General features: G+C 34.5%; 1 protein-coding gene across 2 annotated transcripts in view; it reads right to left on the reverse strand.

Annotated features, from left to right (window-relative positions):
* Positions 1–16545, reverse strand: part of KCNT2 (potassium sodium-activated channel subfamily T member 2) — a 153244-nt gene that overhangs the window by 92805 nt on the left and 43894 nt on the right. For both annotated transcript variants that reach the window (XM_042785671.1, XM_042785664.1), the window contains exons 3-8: positions 12355–12454; positions 9376–9432; positions 8446–8494; positions 5736–5795; positions 929–1003; positions 380–463 (exon numbers count right to left, since the gene is read on the reverse strand). In XM_042785671.1, coding sequence (XP_042641605.1) covers positions 380–463; positions 929–1003; positions 5736–5795; positions 8446–8494; positions 9376–9432; positions 12355–12454 — 425 coding nt within the window. The remainder of the gene's footprint in view (positions 1–379; positions 464–928; positions 1004–5735; positions 5796–8445; positions 8495–9375; positions 9433–12354; positions 12455–16545) is intronic.

The following is a 16545-nucleotide window of genomic DNA, read 5'->3' on the forward strand; positions in this document are numbered from 1 at the left end:
ATTGCAAGCTGCCTTAAGGTCTGTCTGCTCATGTCTAGCTTACAAATTACAGGCTGCAAGGACCAATTAAGGCATGGCAGTTGAGTTCCCTGCAATTGCGTATGAATGGAAGAGTAGCAAAAGAACCAGACATTCCAACTTTCCCTTTCTGGCACAGTAACAATTTATACTAATTGAGATTTCACTTGCTGTCTCAATTTTTTCTAATTTTGATGAAGAAAGCAGTTTAGCAATGCTTGACCATTTGTACAATCTAAATACAGATCTGGTTATTTTCCTATTAAAGTTGGACAGTGGACTGTACTGCCAAAATCTCACTAAAGATAATATAGTAAAAAAACAGAAACTCTAAAATAGTTATTTCCTTTGTCATACTTACAATCATATTCTCTAAAGCATGCTTTGCCAACCAGCAATTTAAAAATACAGGAATAAACAGGTTTCTTAGGACTGGCCAGAAAATCTGAAACAAAAATTAATAAATTCATTAAAAGCTTTTCTATTCAAGCAGCAATGAAACACTTGGGAAAAATACTTAATATGTTTCTAGTGTGAGATATGGCTTTAAATAACATTTTTTCTTCTTTTGTCATGAACTGTAGGTAAGATAATTTGATAAAATAAGGACAGTCAGTTTTCAGTGCACACACCAGAGATTCTTAGATTATCTAGCTGGTTTATTTTGTTGATTGTGCAGTAATTTGACTTACAGTGATTTGGTTTTGTTTGTCCCCTATCATGGAGGAAGGTGAAAGCGATCTGTATTATTACTTCATTCAAGTAACAAACTATCTTCCTGTTGTTGACAAATTTCTGTTCCCACAGGCACAAGTCCACATAAGATTGAAATTTACTTAAATTAAAATAAAGAGTATTTGTGCAGCTATAAAAGTGCAATGTGTAAATGCATTAATTCAAATATGTTTACCGTGATGATGAAAGGGACGGCATTAATTATTTCCAGGAGAAAAGGTATTCTCAGAATTTGTTCCCAGATATTTCCCTTCAAAGAAAAGAAAAAAAAAAAAAAAAACAACACCATGTCACAGTAGGCTTACATATAGTTCCAATGAGAAATATATGTGATATTCCAATGCCACATATGGAGTCTCTCCCACTAGCTGAATTTCAGGAAGATCATTCATCCCAGATTTAAACACATATGTCAAATACGAATATAGAATATAGGCCACTCTGGCCTATTTTTCTTACTGTTTATCATAATGTACCTCACAGGTAAAAATACATACTTTTAAATCTATATTTTTGCTAGAGCATTTCTCTGTTTCCATATGACCATATATTTCCTTGCTACGACCTAGTTAGTAAGACAGCTCAAAGGATGAATTCTAACTGCATTAACTAGTCAACTCATTCTCTCAGCTAATGAACAGCTTCATGAAATTAAGTTTTAATTTTTTTCAAAGAATAATATGCTCCTGTTATTTTCTATTGCATTTTTAGGTACCTTGGAATCATACACAGACATCTTGTCTCTGCTGTTTTCTTCTTCAAAGGTTAGTTTACTTTTATTTTTACATGCACACTTAAACACAGACAAGGAGGTGAGGTTCCTGTCCTAAGGAATTTATCTTTTTAATAATTCCCATTTTACAATGCCTCTTAATACAAATAACAGACTAACCTCCTGGCAAATTCTCTTATCTCCAAATATTTCTACTTCCTTTTCTTAGAAGCCTCTGAATCTTTAAAATCCTGCATTACAGTGCTTTTGCTTTTGACTATGCCAAAGTTCTTCTTACCTTAATCCTTATGTCTTAAAGTATCAAAAAAATAGAGACAAAGCCCCAGTACAAGCTAAGAGTTGCGGAGACAAATATGCAAAGAACATGCCCTGTTAAGAAGATTTGTTGCCATCATATCAACTGTTTTGATTACCACTATGCACAGGTGGCTGCCCTATAGTCCATACTAATGTTTGCTATGAACGAGCCACTCTCTATGCTATTCTGATAGAACTTTATGGCAAAATGTAAAGCAAAAGGGGAATGCAAATACGTTGTATTTTCCAAAGAAAAAAATACCAGCTCTTTTTCTCTTAATCTTGTTTCATTAGCCTCTGCATGTAAGTCACAGAGGTCTGGATATTCCTCTTTATTAATTCTAATCCTGCTATTAAGATATTAACTTATTAAGAAGTACTAAAAAGAGGAATGAAATTAAGTTAGGGAAGGATAGCAGTATAGTATAGTGAGTCCTTCCTTCCTTTGCATTTATCTTCTTTTACCTTTACTTTGTATTTTCTCTTTCCCAAATGTTTTGGAGAGAGAAGTAGGAAGACAATCTAGTGTTTAATATTTGAACTAGGACTACAAGATCAAAGTTCTGTATTTCTGCCACAAACACTTCAGTATATTTCAGGGCTTTTTGGAACTTGATCTTGCTTACATGAAATCACAGGTATTCCCACATATTTCAGTGGAAGTGGTACTGTTGTTCTAATCTGGATAATGATAATATTACTTCTTTTCCACATCTGAGCAGTGATTGTGCATGATTATATGTTGGGTTGAAAATCCATTAATTTAAAAAAGAAAGTATTTAAAATTCAATGATTTACAGCTTTACTAACTCTGTATATCAAGACTTCATCACAGGTAATGCAACAATGTAGCATATATCATGGCCATATTACAGGGATTTACAGGACATCAGTATATTTTCAGTTGCAATGACATATTAATCTTTCTTGCTAAAATAGCCATCTGATATAACCACTGAAAATTAAATACAAGCTCCAAAGCATATAAAATTATTTTTCTATTTTAAACTATTCACATCTGGAAGCCATTGTACCTGTGGGGCAGGGATTATTGTCTTCCATGTAATATTAATTGGTGGGAGTTAGACAAACTTGAATAATCTTATATATTTCATGTGATAAACAGCCCTGTAAACATAAGTGAAATTATGAGACTGCAAGTTGAGGTTTTATTTGTAGGGATAATAAAATAAAAAAATTCATTTTCCCAACTGACCCATTCTGTGTTTTCACTAATTTCCTTATTTTTAATGTTAAGAGCTTTCTTTTCTGGATTATGGGAAAGAAATGCTACATAATTTACTTGTGCAGGTAAAATGTCTATGCAGATGTGCTCCAGGTACTCAGTGATGTGTGCCGTTTTAAGATACTGGCTTCCACATACAAATGCATGATGTCTCCAGCAAAACTGCCTTTTACAGTGACAATGTATGGTACAGATAAAAGCAGCTAAGGCTGTCTATGTGTCAGTGATATAGTAGGATTGCCAGATGTCTGTGACAAGTTTTAGCAATGAAAATTTCTAATGTAGACATCTTTCAGAATTTTGGCCAAGGGCAAACCCTCATATAATGGGTTAAGATGTGAGAATGCAGATTGCAAACCATTCATTCTTGGATCCAAATGACCAGCAGTGTAATACAGGGCTACATTCTTTGTATTCCTCCCCATATAAATGCAATAAAAACTACAAATTAGCTGTATCCTAGTAGCATGATGTATTATGATGTCCTCACTATTCTGCGTGTTGAATCATTTCTCCTATGTTATCAACCAAGTATCAGAAAGGTGAATTCTTTGCAGTATTCTCTCAAATGACTGCTTTATTTATTTTATAGGTTATTTGTGAAATCCTAGCAATGTGCACACAAATGCAAACACAATCATCTTTTTCTTGTTGTTTTCTCTTGGCTTGTCCTCTGACTTGTGCCTAAATTGTTAAAGGTTTGGAAATGTTGTCATGAAATAAGTAATCTGTCACAGATTTACATGAATCAAGACCCCTTCAGTCATCCTGGCTGTGCAGAAAGGCCTTACAGTGGGCAAAATAACAGCCTTCTTGGCTTCCTGAGTCCAGTGTAAAACTGGGGTAAATGGCTCTATCATGACATTTCCAGATTTTAACTAGGAGGACAGGACCAGAGGGAAGGAAGTGTTCACATCACATGGATTCCCAAAACACATTTCAGTACCATTATTCTTCCTTACATTACTCTTATTCCCCTTATGGGGACTGGAAATACAGCCATCATAAAATTGCCTCACCTTCTGGTATATGCAGTAAATCAGGATAGTGGAGCTTTACACCCATTGCACACTAATAATTAACTTCTCATGGGACCTGACTTGCCAATATTTCTCTCATTTTCTGTACTCACTGAAATTGATGCAGACCACAAGCAGAATGGATAGGGATAAAATGCTGCCCAGTAAGCTCAGGAACAGTAAAAATTGTGATTGCTCTTTACTGTTTTGGCACTAGATGTGTTAATTTTGCATTGTTTCTGCCTATAATTGATTTGCATTTGTTACTCCCAACACCCAAGTACTACATGCTGCAGGGATTAAGAATAATAATTTTTAGACGGTAGACAGTTTTAAGCCTTTTAGCACTATTGGGCGCTAAGGAAAATATTTATGCCGTAATCACTTGATGAGCATGCTAAAGTACAAGTCTCTAACATCAGTAGTGACTCTGATAGCTGCGGAGCCGCGGAAGAACGACACGCCGAGACAGGTTCAATGTGGGTGATAGAGCATCAACTAACGTGTCTTTATTGGTCCAGGGTACATATATTTATACAGACAACAATAATTATTATGCCTACTAGTCACTAGCTGATTGGCTTAAGCTCTAAAGGTCGTATTCGCATGGTCCACCTACTTGCAGTTAGCTAACAGCATAAGCTTCTCATAACACTAAGTTTCTTAGACCACTATTCCTAATTCCCCTTAACCTGTTTTTGACACACCACAGTACACAAGGCCGAAGCGTCCTTGACATTCTTCATGTATCAGCAGCTGCGAGCAGCTGCAGGCAAACCCTAGTGGGGCCCAGCATCAGCGAGGCCCAGCATCAGCCCCTAGAACTGGCTCTGATCGTACAACTGCTCGGTGGGCTCATGACCCCTATCTCTGAGCCATTCTCCAACAGATAGCTACTGAATATCAGTAATTCAAAAATTTAAAAAAAAAAAGAAAATAAAATATAACTATGCTTCAAGATATTTTCAGCCTTAGAAAACAATTGTTTTCATATTTACTTTGGTAAATTAATTTAGTATCTTTCTCCTGAAGATACTAAAAATGCAAAGTACTTAGAACTCACTAGGATAACACACACCAAAATGTAATGAAGAAAACTGAATAAAAATATTAGGAAAAACATAACTTTTTAAGGATAATGCAAATACAAAAATATAATGTATTCACATCAGATGATTTCAAGGCATTCTGCAATAGCATCAGAGCGATGGATAACACAAGTATGTAGGTATCCATAATTTTTGAAAGTACAGTCTTGGCCTAATGTGCAGTTTTAGAGGCCTGAAACTTGAGTTATAGATACTGAGTAGCTACACCTCTGACATCAATGAGAATTGTGTCTGTTGCATTATGGATAGACATATAAAGCTCTGCACTTGAAAAATCAGTATCCAAAAATTAAGGTCACTGTTGAGAATGTGTTTTCAAATTACAACATTCCAGTGGAAAAAAATGGAAATTTCATTTCTGACTTCCCCTCTCTAGATATTAGTGTTTGCTCATAAATTTGGAAACATGAACAGAGCTGTCTGTGACAATATGCTGTCTTCTACATGTGTGTTTTTCTCAACTTCCTGCTTGTGCATCAGTGTGGGCACAAATGTAGGCATATGAATTTTATATCGAAACATTTAACTCAGTTACTTTTTGTGATGAATTATGCCTAAAAGTAACTAAAAGTGCTTACCTTGTAGCTTAGATAACTCAGCAGCAGAGTTTCAAAGAGACTTATTAAAGCCACAGAAACCTGAAGTGATAAAATATGTGTATTAATACTAGCTTCTAAAGAATATATGACATTAGGCATTACAATGAAAAGATAATAAAAAACAGCTCTTCCATGCATCTTCCGAAACCATCCCATCTACCAGCATTTAGCATGAAGCTTAAATATTGTCATTTGTCTGACTAAAGCACAGGCTGTGACTTGAGTTTCATTGCTCTTTTCCAAGTATAACACTCCAGAGAGCCTGCAGGGTGACCTTTCCATGTTTTTTAGAGAACTCCATACACAATCTGCCAGATTGTTTCTCACGTTTCAGTTGACTGTTCCTAAAAGGTACTGAGACCTTTTCACAAGACAGAGAAAGAGAAAGGAGGAAGCTGTAAATAATGGAAGCTAGTCAGGTCTTTACTTTTTTGTAAAGATGTTACGAATGTGTGGAAAAACAAACACTTCTCTTACTGTGTATAATTCAGAAAGTTGAAAACAGCAAAAAATGATACAGACGAATCATTATTGATTTTAATATTTAAATACAGCTAACCTCAATTTATCCGCTTTCGCCTAGATTATATGTAGTTAGTGTATGTATTATGTAATTTCAAAATATTCACATAGTCAAATATCAAAATACTAAAAATTTTTACTAAAACTTTATACATATTAAATAATCACTTGCTGTGGTTTAACCCCAGCTGACAACTAAGCACCACACAGCCGCTCACTCACTCCTTCCGCCCCAGTGGGATGGGGAGAATTGGAACAAAAAAGTAAAACTCATGGGTTGAGATAAAAACAGCTTAATGACTAAATAAAATAAAATATAATAATAATAATTGTAATGAAAAATAGTACAGCAAAAAGAGAGAGAGAAATAAAACCCAAGAAAAGACAAGCGATGCACAATGCAACTGCTCAGTACCCACTGACAGGTGCCCAGACAGTTTCCGAGCAGTGGTCAGCCCCTCCTGGCCAACTACCCCCAGTTTATATACTGACCATGACATTCTATGGTATGGAATAGCCCTTTGGCTAGTTTGGGTCAGCTGTCCTGGACATGCTCCCACCCAGCTTTTTTGCGCACCTGCTCGCTGGCAGAGCATGAGAAACGGAAAAATCCTTAACTTAGGATAACCGCTACCTAGCAACAACTAAAGCATCAGTGTGTTATCAGAATTATTCTCACATTAAATCCAAAAGACAGCACTGTAGAAGCTACTAGGAAGAATACTAACTCAATCCCAGCTGAAAGCAGGACACCACTAAACTTACTTAAATCCTTTGCATAGCAAGTGTTTGTATTTTAATGTATATGTGGGAATATTCCATCAAGAATATGTACAAGTTCAGCTGGAGCCTAAATTCAAACAAGCCTCAGGATTTCTAATTTTAAAGCAATGCTCACTACTACTGAAAACTCAGAATTCTGAGTGCACTATTTTGACTCACAATATCATTATCTAGAATTTAAAAATATGCTAAGAATTGAAAAATTATTAACATATGAAATAAAAATGTAATATCAGTTTCTCCAAATAAGTATCACTGTTTTATATAAAGTCAGGTTGTATCTCAAATAAAAATAAATCTTTGTTTTCAACTATTGTATATACCTTACTGTGAATGCATGTGTATATACACATACATACACATAAATCTCTCAGCATTTTTTAATTCAGTTGAATACTATAATCTGAATGTCTAGGTCAAAATTTATTCAAACAGTGCACACTTTAAACAAGGAACTGAAAGGTATTTTCATCAAGGGATTTTTCTCTTAGTAAAATTGTATATTGCATAGGAGTACAAACCATCGTAATGACATTGCATTAAGCGTGGTGCAAGAATATAATGATATAACCATTCTGGAAGATTAAGGAGTTCTTACTAGGAAAACATATTTCACAGGGAGAATTCCCACAGCACTGTCCACAAGTAAAAATAGTATTCCTAGAATGAGCAGGCTCCAGGACACTGAGGACTGAACCACAAACTTCAAAAGATCTCCATGACCCACAAAGCACTGATGTAGTGCATCTTTTGTGACATACTCCTCTAGACATGAAGGATTCTGTATTATGAAGTAACTTTAGCTTTCTACTGTATTTAACAAGAAAGCCCATGAAGCATGTCAAAGGCTAGTCATAAGCAATTATGAAATTTAAACTCATCATTAGAGCAAACAGTGACTACTTGAGTCAACAGAACTTGATAATTCAAAGAGAAAAGGCTAATTCTACAATATTTTGTTCTAAGCTTTAATATTTTATAAATATTTTGTAAAGACATATAAATTCAAATCAGTTAGCTCAGATTAGTTTATCTTTACTTTATGCTTTTGTTGTACTTAGTCATCAAGTAGATTTCTTTGTTAATGTACTTAGTCACCAAGTAGAATTCTTTGTTAATACCAACTTTTCCAACTATCCTTTAACATCACTGAAATGCTGTAAACCAATATAGTTGTGGATGCCCACTCCCTTGAAGTGTTCAAGACCAGGTTGGATGGAGCTTTAAGCAACCTGCTCTAGTGGAAGGTGTCCCTGCCTGTGTCAGGGGTGTTGGAACTAGATGATCTTTAAGGTCCCCTCCAACCCAAACCATTCTATAATTCTTTGATTCTGTTGTCCACACTTATTAAATGAAATAGTTAAATTGGCCATTTACATATTACCTGTAATCCCCATAAAGGCAAGCTGCGATTCACCCAAATAATAGGAGACCTGTTCATTATAATAAGAAAATAAATATGAAAGTAATGGAAATTTGGTTAGTGTTTGTAATAAAATCAAGAGAAAAAAGATTTGTACATATGAATGGAAATTAGAGCAGACATTTTTTAGAAAAATTCTCAGTAATAAAAATTTTAAAGCAATAGTTACCTACTGAATATTGACATTGTTTGCATTTCTAATCCTGAGCCAACCATTGATTTCTCATGGGAATAATCTAATGCCCAGTGACACCAAAATCTTTTACTGGCTTCAGTGGCTGCTAGTTCATCCCACATGATTCCAGAAAGAATAAATCAATTTGTGCTTTTGATTCTGGAGATGCAGAGGAATAATTTTTTGCAGTAGGAAAAAGAAACTTGGCAATTCTTTTGTGTGAACTTTTTGCTATCTGTGTAATGACATATATAAATGGTATGTAACTCATAAGGGCTGTCATATCTTGGAAAAATTTCATGTTATCTTCGTATTTAGTAAACTCAATGATAATAGGCACTTGATACAGTACTGCTGGAACCTGGCACACTCAGTGGCACAGTAGTTTACTGTTAGTCACTTACTGCTAGTCATAATTGGGTTTTAGATAAGGGCATCCATTTTTTTTCAGCAAGATATAAACACTGATGGAATTTAGATCTTACAAGAGCATCTAATCCAGCAGTTCATTTATGCAATCAGAGAAATGATTAAAATAGTAAAAGCAGTTTTGAATTTTCAGAAACACAGAAGTAATTGCTTGAGAGTTAGGGAAACATCACTGTTATATGTTAAAATGTCACCATTCCAGATAGAAATGGATATGCCTTCCTGCTTTCCACCCCTTCTCATCATTGTGTGGACTTTTGGTTTCCTTTTTTAAATTAGGAACTCACCAATCAATCATTCCAGGTGTGTAGTTTTGATTGGAACAACTCCAGTTTGATTCCTTGCTGATAGTTGTCAGCCCATCCATGCAGATTCCATTTTCATTAGTAAATGTACATGGGAACACAATCATAGAGATATATGGGAAGAAAGAGATATTAATTACATTATTAAGTGTTCTATCAAATGTACGCAATAGTTTGAAATCGTATTCAATGGATATAGACATTTTGGAGTGAAACTACTTTTAGAAAGTAGTTCCGTATGTGTTCCGTATCTGTAGATATTGGATTATGAAGCATTTTAAGGTTAATTTAAATCTTTAAAGATTTATTTTCAAACATGTTCTAATTTAAAAACAAAATGACTGAAATGATACTTTCAAAAGCTGAACTAAGTACACAATAAATATTGAAGATCAAGAGATACAAGAAATCCTATCACATGGATAGTCTGGTGTAGGAAGAGCATATATACTTGCCACACTCTCAACAGGAAAGACTGCATCAAACTGCACTTTATATCCCCTTGTGAGGATGTGAAGAGGGCTGGAGATTCATGCAGCAGTAATTCGAGTAAGAAACTGGTGGCATCTATATAAAAAAATAGCTGCTATGTATGTGTGATATTATCTTGCCTTGAATTGCTGGCACAAATCCTCCCTTCAAATGGTCATGTAGGCATGTGGGAATATATATTTGTGTAAATGATGAAAAATATCCTGTTTATCCTTGGCAAGGAAGGTCACAGGAAGTGGAAAGGATCTGCAGACCACAGATTAGTAATAGCTGTATTTTTACCGACTATGAGTGGGACAGGTGCTAAATGGTATCCATTAATAAGGATGCTTTACGTCTTAAGCTTTCCCCTGTACACTTGCTGTGCCTGAAGGAGTAAATGAAATATACTAACTTGTTTAGACATTTCTGAAAAACAGGAAATAAATCTGCAGGAGGGGGTTTATGATGAAAAGCATTCCTCCCAGAATTGTCAGTTTAAAAACAACCCAGTGATAATGGTTTCCTTGGCCATGCTTTCAGCACACTGAGTAGTTTCTTTCATCAGGCTGTGACACAGTATCTAGAAATCTGTTTTCTTCATAACACTGCATTGGCAAGAATGCATTATGGCAGTATCTTAGGTATCAAGCCTTCATGACCTCTATGGGCAAAACCATTGACATTAATGAGGTACCATCTGGGCACAGGGCTAGTTTGTTTGGCATAGCTTCTACAACTGGGGTCTTAGTGAGCATGCAGAAATGACATCTGAAATGTCTCAGCCAGACAAATGTTATACAGAGATAGAACAAACTAACTAATCTCCTAAATGTACTGCAACAAAATATATGGGAATAGCACATATAGAAAATACAAACACACTCTAGGACTGGTGGATTTAGATTGAAGGAACAAACATGTCAGGAAAGGCCTGGGTAATTAAGCAGTCTGCAAGATGCAGAAAAGTCTTTGCATATGAATACAAAAGTAAGTGGTGAAGTGATGATATTCTAATCTGTTCTGCATACCCAGACATAACCTTACAGTATAATACGCTCATGTACGCTTACTTGAGTACACAAAACAAAACAGTATCAGCAGATTCTTCATGCCAGAAACTATCAGTAGCTGTAAAATCTCATCTCCTTGAGTTGCTGTGGTACTATGCCTAAATTTCTAAGAATGGATTTTCTCTTCTCCATCACTTTTAAAGGGTTTGCAAAATCTTCGCTGCTTGTTTCCTCCCTAAACATTTCCTCTCCTTGATAAGATATTCTAAGATACATATGAAGTCAAAAATAGGTTTTTTGCAGTTCTTGCTTTTCTAGGGATGTTTTTTTTCTGGCCTTTTTTCAGATGTTCTAATTTCTTACAGTAAATTTTGACCAAAAAAAAAAAAAGTATCAAATGAATCTTCTGTACTTCACACATCCTTCTTTCATACATTGCTGAGTAAAGCTTATATTCTTTAACTCACTTTGCTTTGGATTTGGTTCTGGTAAAATACAGTATTTCTCCTGTGCACTCACTTTTTTATAGTATTACCCTTATTAGATTTAACTGATTTTCAAGTATTAAAAGTCATACTTTGTCTTTTGCCTAACATTGTGTGAAGAGTGGTAGTTTTATCATCCCAAGCTTAGTATTTTCATCTGTGCTTTGTTTCGTTCAGTATTTAAGGCCAACAGAATCAAATCACGTGAAAGCAAGTAAGTTAATAAAATGTAGTGCTTATTTGCATTTAGAATTTAGAAGATTCAATATATCCAGGATACAAATACAACTGAAGTACAGGACTGAATAAATTGTAAATAGAATTTCTTCTACAACTGGTGGTTGACTGTATAACACATAGAGGAAAAAAAAAAAAAAAAGCAAAGTACCCAATGACCCATATAGAATACCATACTGACAATTGTAGGTGTACAAAATCACACATTCTGACCACTGATCATCATGAATATAGAATGTACTTTTGGTCTCCCCCTCTTCTAAGTGTTTAGAGAGAGCAGAGGGCTAGTAAATTATCAACAGTGTCATCTACATCAAAGCTGTGTTTCTCTGTTTCTGGGATCTGGGGTTTTAAGTAAAATTATTTAAGTAAAATAATAAAATTATTGTTGCATAAACTGGCAACCAGATATTTGCAGCTTTATTTTTACAAATATAAATATTATATATAGAAGTGTTATGTGATAATACAACCAAAAGACATACGTTTGAACAACTATATCTGTTGCACAGTACCTGAGCAAAGAGCCAGGATTACTTTAGCAGTAAAGTAAAAAAAATAATATTGTTATTTTAGTTCTTATTTCCATTCACAATGTAAGACTAGCTTTATAATTCTTTTAAAACATCTGTAAGACATAAAACCAAATCCCTGTTGACAGAATATCAAACACATATTCATTAAATTCATTTATTTCTTATAACTTAAACAATGCTTTGAGAGCAGAAATAACAGAAAAAAAAAATCTACATTACCATCCAAGTCCTTGTGTAGGATCATCCAGAAGCACACGAATTATGTATAAGAAACAGCTTAGTAGTTTAAGAGAAAAATTGAATAATCGTATTCTCAGACCTATTTTTAAAAGAAAAGAAAATACAGAAATAAATTCAGGTTCTTTACAGTTTCATCCACTTTTAAGATAAAACTGAAAGGAAATAGAAGAGCCATGCTGTACCAGAGAAAAGGTCAATCTAGCCAGTAACCTGTCCCTGATATGGGGGATTGGTGTATCATACAGAAGAATGTAAGAACAAGCCTGTCAGATATACATGTAATACACCTATCCACATTCCAGAAATCTCTGGGTTAAGACTCAAGTCTGTCTTAATGTAAAGAACTAACTACTCAGTCATTTGTTTGAAAGCTACTCTATGTCATTTGTCTTTCCTGATGACATTTTGTGTCTTTTGTAGTTTTACAAGTCCAAGAAGTTTCACAAGAAAGTTTTTACTTTCTCAAAAGGAGAACCAGCACTACATATGGTATTTGAGATGTAAGATACAGTGACATGAAGACATACTTCCAACCATAGTCAGAGGATATACAATGGCAAGTATTTAAATATTAATATCTGAAAGTCTTCATGCACTAGGTTTCATACAGATTATATTAGCACTATCCCAACTTATAAAATATTAAACTATAGTTATTGAATGTTGAAGTTGCGTAATTATGAGTCCAAGAATCAGGACACCTGAAAATCATGCTGAATGCACAACTAAACTGAATCAACAACATGTTGTCAGACCATGTGAATACTGAAATGTTTTATCTGAAAGGATATATCACAAATACTATCACAAAATATTACAGCATTTCCCACAAACAAAGGTCTACTGCACAAAGACAGGATTCCTTCAAAGGGATCCACATGCGCACTGTTATTTCAGAGCTAATTGGAGCCATTATCTACTACAGTGGAACTTAACTGTATTTTAATCAGATTTTGCAGTCATTAGAGGATTAGAGTTTAAATTTTCAGTCTTGTTATTAAATTCAGTAGCCTAAAAATTTTGCCAGTGTAAATATTTGTATCCAACGCCTGGTTTTACACTTTGTTCACTAATTAAGTTAAAACTGTAGGTTGATTAAGAATAAGTGGGGGGAGGTCACTTTAAGCATTAATTTTTTTCAGTCTTGTGAACTGACAGTCCAATGCTGCATGGCTGAACCCTTCTGTCCAAAGCTGAATACCACTGACTGAATCTTATACAGATGTGACTTCATTTGCACCTAGTCATAACAAAGATAGTATCTTTTATTGTTGTGTTGCAAATATGTTAGCAGGTATGCTGAACTCAATATAATTACTTCTATGATTTAAGAACTGCAGCTTCATTATGCATATCTGAAGCTGTGTGCATACATTTCCTTTTAAGGAAAGAATCATCATTAGAATTTTAATATTATATACTTTTTCACTTTACTCGGTCCTAAGTTCAAAATGAACATATTACAGATAAAATTGATAAATCAACTTTTATATCTACTGGCTCCCCTCCCATTAAAATGCAACCTACGGCAAACACAGAAAAATAGAAAACATATTCTTAAATATTCTACCATGCAATTGCTGAAAGAAATCTTAAGGTTTATTACACAACACTGCTTACTACTTTTAACTGTGAAGTTGCAGTTATCACATGAGAACTGGATGTATTTTTATAGCATCTTGTAATCTGTAAACTAGGGGTTAAAATTCTGTGGTCCTGACCATGAGAAGTACCACATCTGTTATTGTCAATTAGGTTTGTGAACATTAACCTAGTGATTCCTGCTGTCCTATCAACAGTAATTAGGCACAGACTATTTATTCCCCAACATGAGTGAAGGAGTTGGAGTAGTAAATGGGTTGAGAGGCTGTAGTGAGCAGGTAAGAGTAAAGTGTGTTGTTATGCTATCGTTTGACTAGGAAGATTATGCCAGTTCTTTTCTTGGACGATGCTATGATTTTTTTTGCAGCTTTTTTTGAACTGTTGCTGAAGGAAAACATGAATTGTTTGTCTGTACTAGCCCTTTTGTAGAGGTCTGCTGGAGTATGAATGGTTGCTATAACAACTAGGTTATTACAACAAGAAGAGCAGAATAATGTTAAAAAAAAAAAAAAAAAAAAAAAAAAAACCACAACAAATTAACCCCCCAAAAAAACACCTAACCCCAAACAAACAAAATAAAGCCCACCAGGATTTCTTTTCCTTACCAATTTCTTGTTGTCTAACTTTCCTAGATCAGTACAAAAGTCTGCTGTTTATTTCTTCTGGGTTTTAGATCTGTAAATGTTAATCTTGGTGTGAAGCAATTCTTTCTGCATTGATAATGGACTGATTTCTAGTCATCATTTGGAATTATATGTTAATTTAAATGCCAAAAGATGGTGCTTTTCTGATTAAAAACTACATCAATGCAAGGTGTCCATACTCCTGCCTTAAATTCTTAACTCTCAAATCTTAGTCCTGAAAGATCTAGAACTACTTAAGTATTCAAATATTTAAGTTCCATAGGTCTATTCCAGTCTATGCTTAAAGTGCTTCAGGCTCTGGATATCTCCATAGGAATGGCTGTTTCCCACAGAATGTAAGGTGGAGTTTTCATATCAGGAATGATTTCATTTAAGGGTTCTAGTTAGAAAAGATATAGAGTGCATATCATGGACTGCATTACATATTAAGAAAGGCAATAGAATAGTTCTTGTTCTGTATGTGATTGGGTCAGATATTACAACATAAATATGGAAGAACAGGCTTCAAGTCTATCCTGTTTCAGGTCACCTCTCCCAGTTGTATATGCCTCAGCCTTTAGAAACAAGATGTGCAGTCAAAGGGAGCATGTTTAGTCACCCCTGCTAAAGCTTTAATTAATGTAGGACTACCAAATAAGTATTCTCTCTGGTCAAAATCTTCTGTAGCCTCATAGCTGAGGATGTCACCTGTGAATTGGAAGAAATGCATTTATTCCGCTATCATGAAGATCTAGGATTTAAAATATGGGAAGAAGGGGACAGTCACTAGAGAAGACATTTAAAACAGGTTTTCATTTATTACTCTGCTACAAAGAAAACATTTCATATTTCTGTTTGCTAGCTGACTATTTTTGTCCTCTATTTTACATGTTGTCAGTGGTCTGCTTGACTTAATTTCTCTTTTTCTATTCTCAGTCAGATTGTTCAAGTAGCAGGGTCATTTGCACAGAATATCTCTATGTTTTGACAGTGGTTCCTGAAACTTGTATTCAGCTACATCAATCATACACTGTTATCCAGTTATGTATCGTTTAATAAGAATGTAATTTCACTGCCTATGTAACCATGGTGTTACATTCTTTGTCTTCTTTAAAAGAAGAAATTGATAACAGCTCAAAATCTGTTCATTTGGTGAAATAAATGTAACTACATCAAATGTTTCCTTACCAGTTTGAACAAGTATTTACTACTCTTTAGAGGTATTTTTAAGTACAGAGTGATACGTGATACTTCACCAGTACCGACTCTAACTTTCATTTTCATTATAAATTTTTGACACTTCCCTTACAAGCATTTTTAGAGATTAATCATCCGATTTAAAGTGCTGATCTAAATCAAAGCAAGAGTGATGGAGATAGCAGTTGAAGATTTTAAGATCACCTTCCATTATTCCTTTCTCGTAAGTCTCCAACATCTTTCTGTTTTTTAGCAAAATCATCTCAGTAGCAGCTGGCTTTAGGAGTTGAATCAAAATATACTGTTAATAATTCATATTCTGGTGATGGTTATCTTTTATTCCCTCTCCACTGAATTGAAACTTCACTTATTTTTTCCATTTGAGACTTATTTTAGGCTGTGATAATGCAGTGTGTGATCTTGGCAAGTACTAGCAAGTTGTACCAATAAGTGATCTTTTCCTTTTTCTCTTTTTTTTTTTTTTTTTTTTTTTTTTTTTTGCTGTCTGACACCTTTGTAAAATGCTTTTCATGGATTGGTTTAACTTGATTAGACATTTCCCTGCAGAAGACTGTGTAGAAGCTAGGTTGACATTAGACATAGATGAAGGCTTGTTTTATCAGTTTATAGAAATACTTACAAAACCAGAATACTGATTGAAACAGTTGGTATTTTATGCTACCAGTTTTTATGTGATTTAGATCAGAACAGTACCCTGTAGAAATTCATATCAACTCTAGAGTTGACT

This window comes from Tyto alba, unplaced genomic scaffold (assembly GCF_018691265.1).
Source record: "Tyto alba isolate M040663 unplaced genomic scaffold, T.alba_DEE_v4.0 Super-Scaffold_1000006, whole genome shotgun sequence".
Classification (NCBI taxonomy): Eukaryota; Metazoa; Chordata; class Aves; order Strigiformes; family Tytonidae; genus Tyto; species Tyto alba.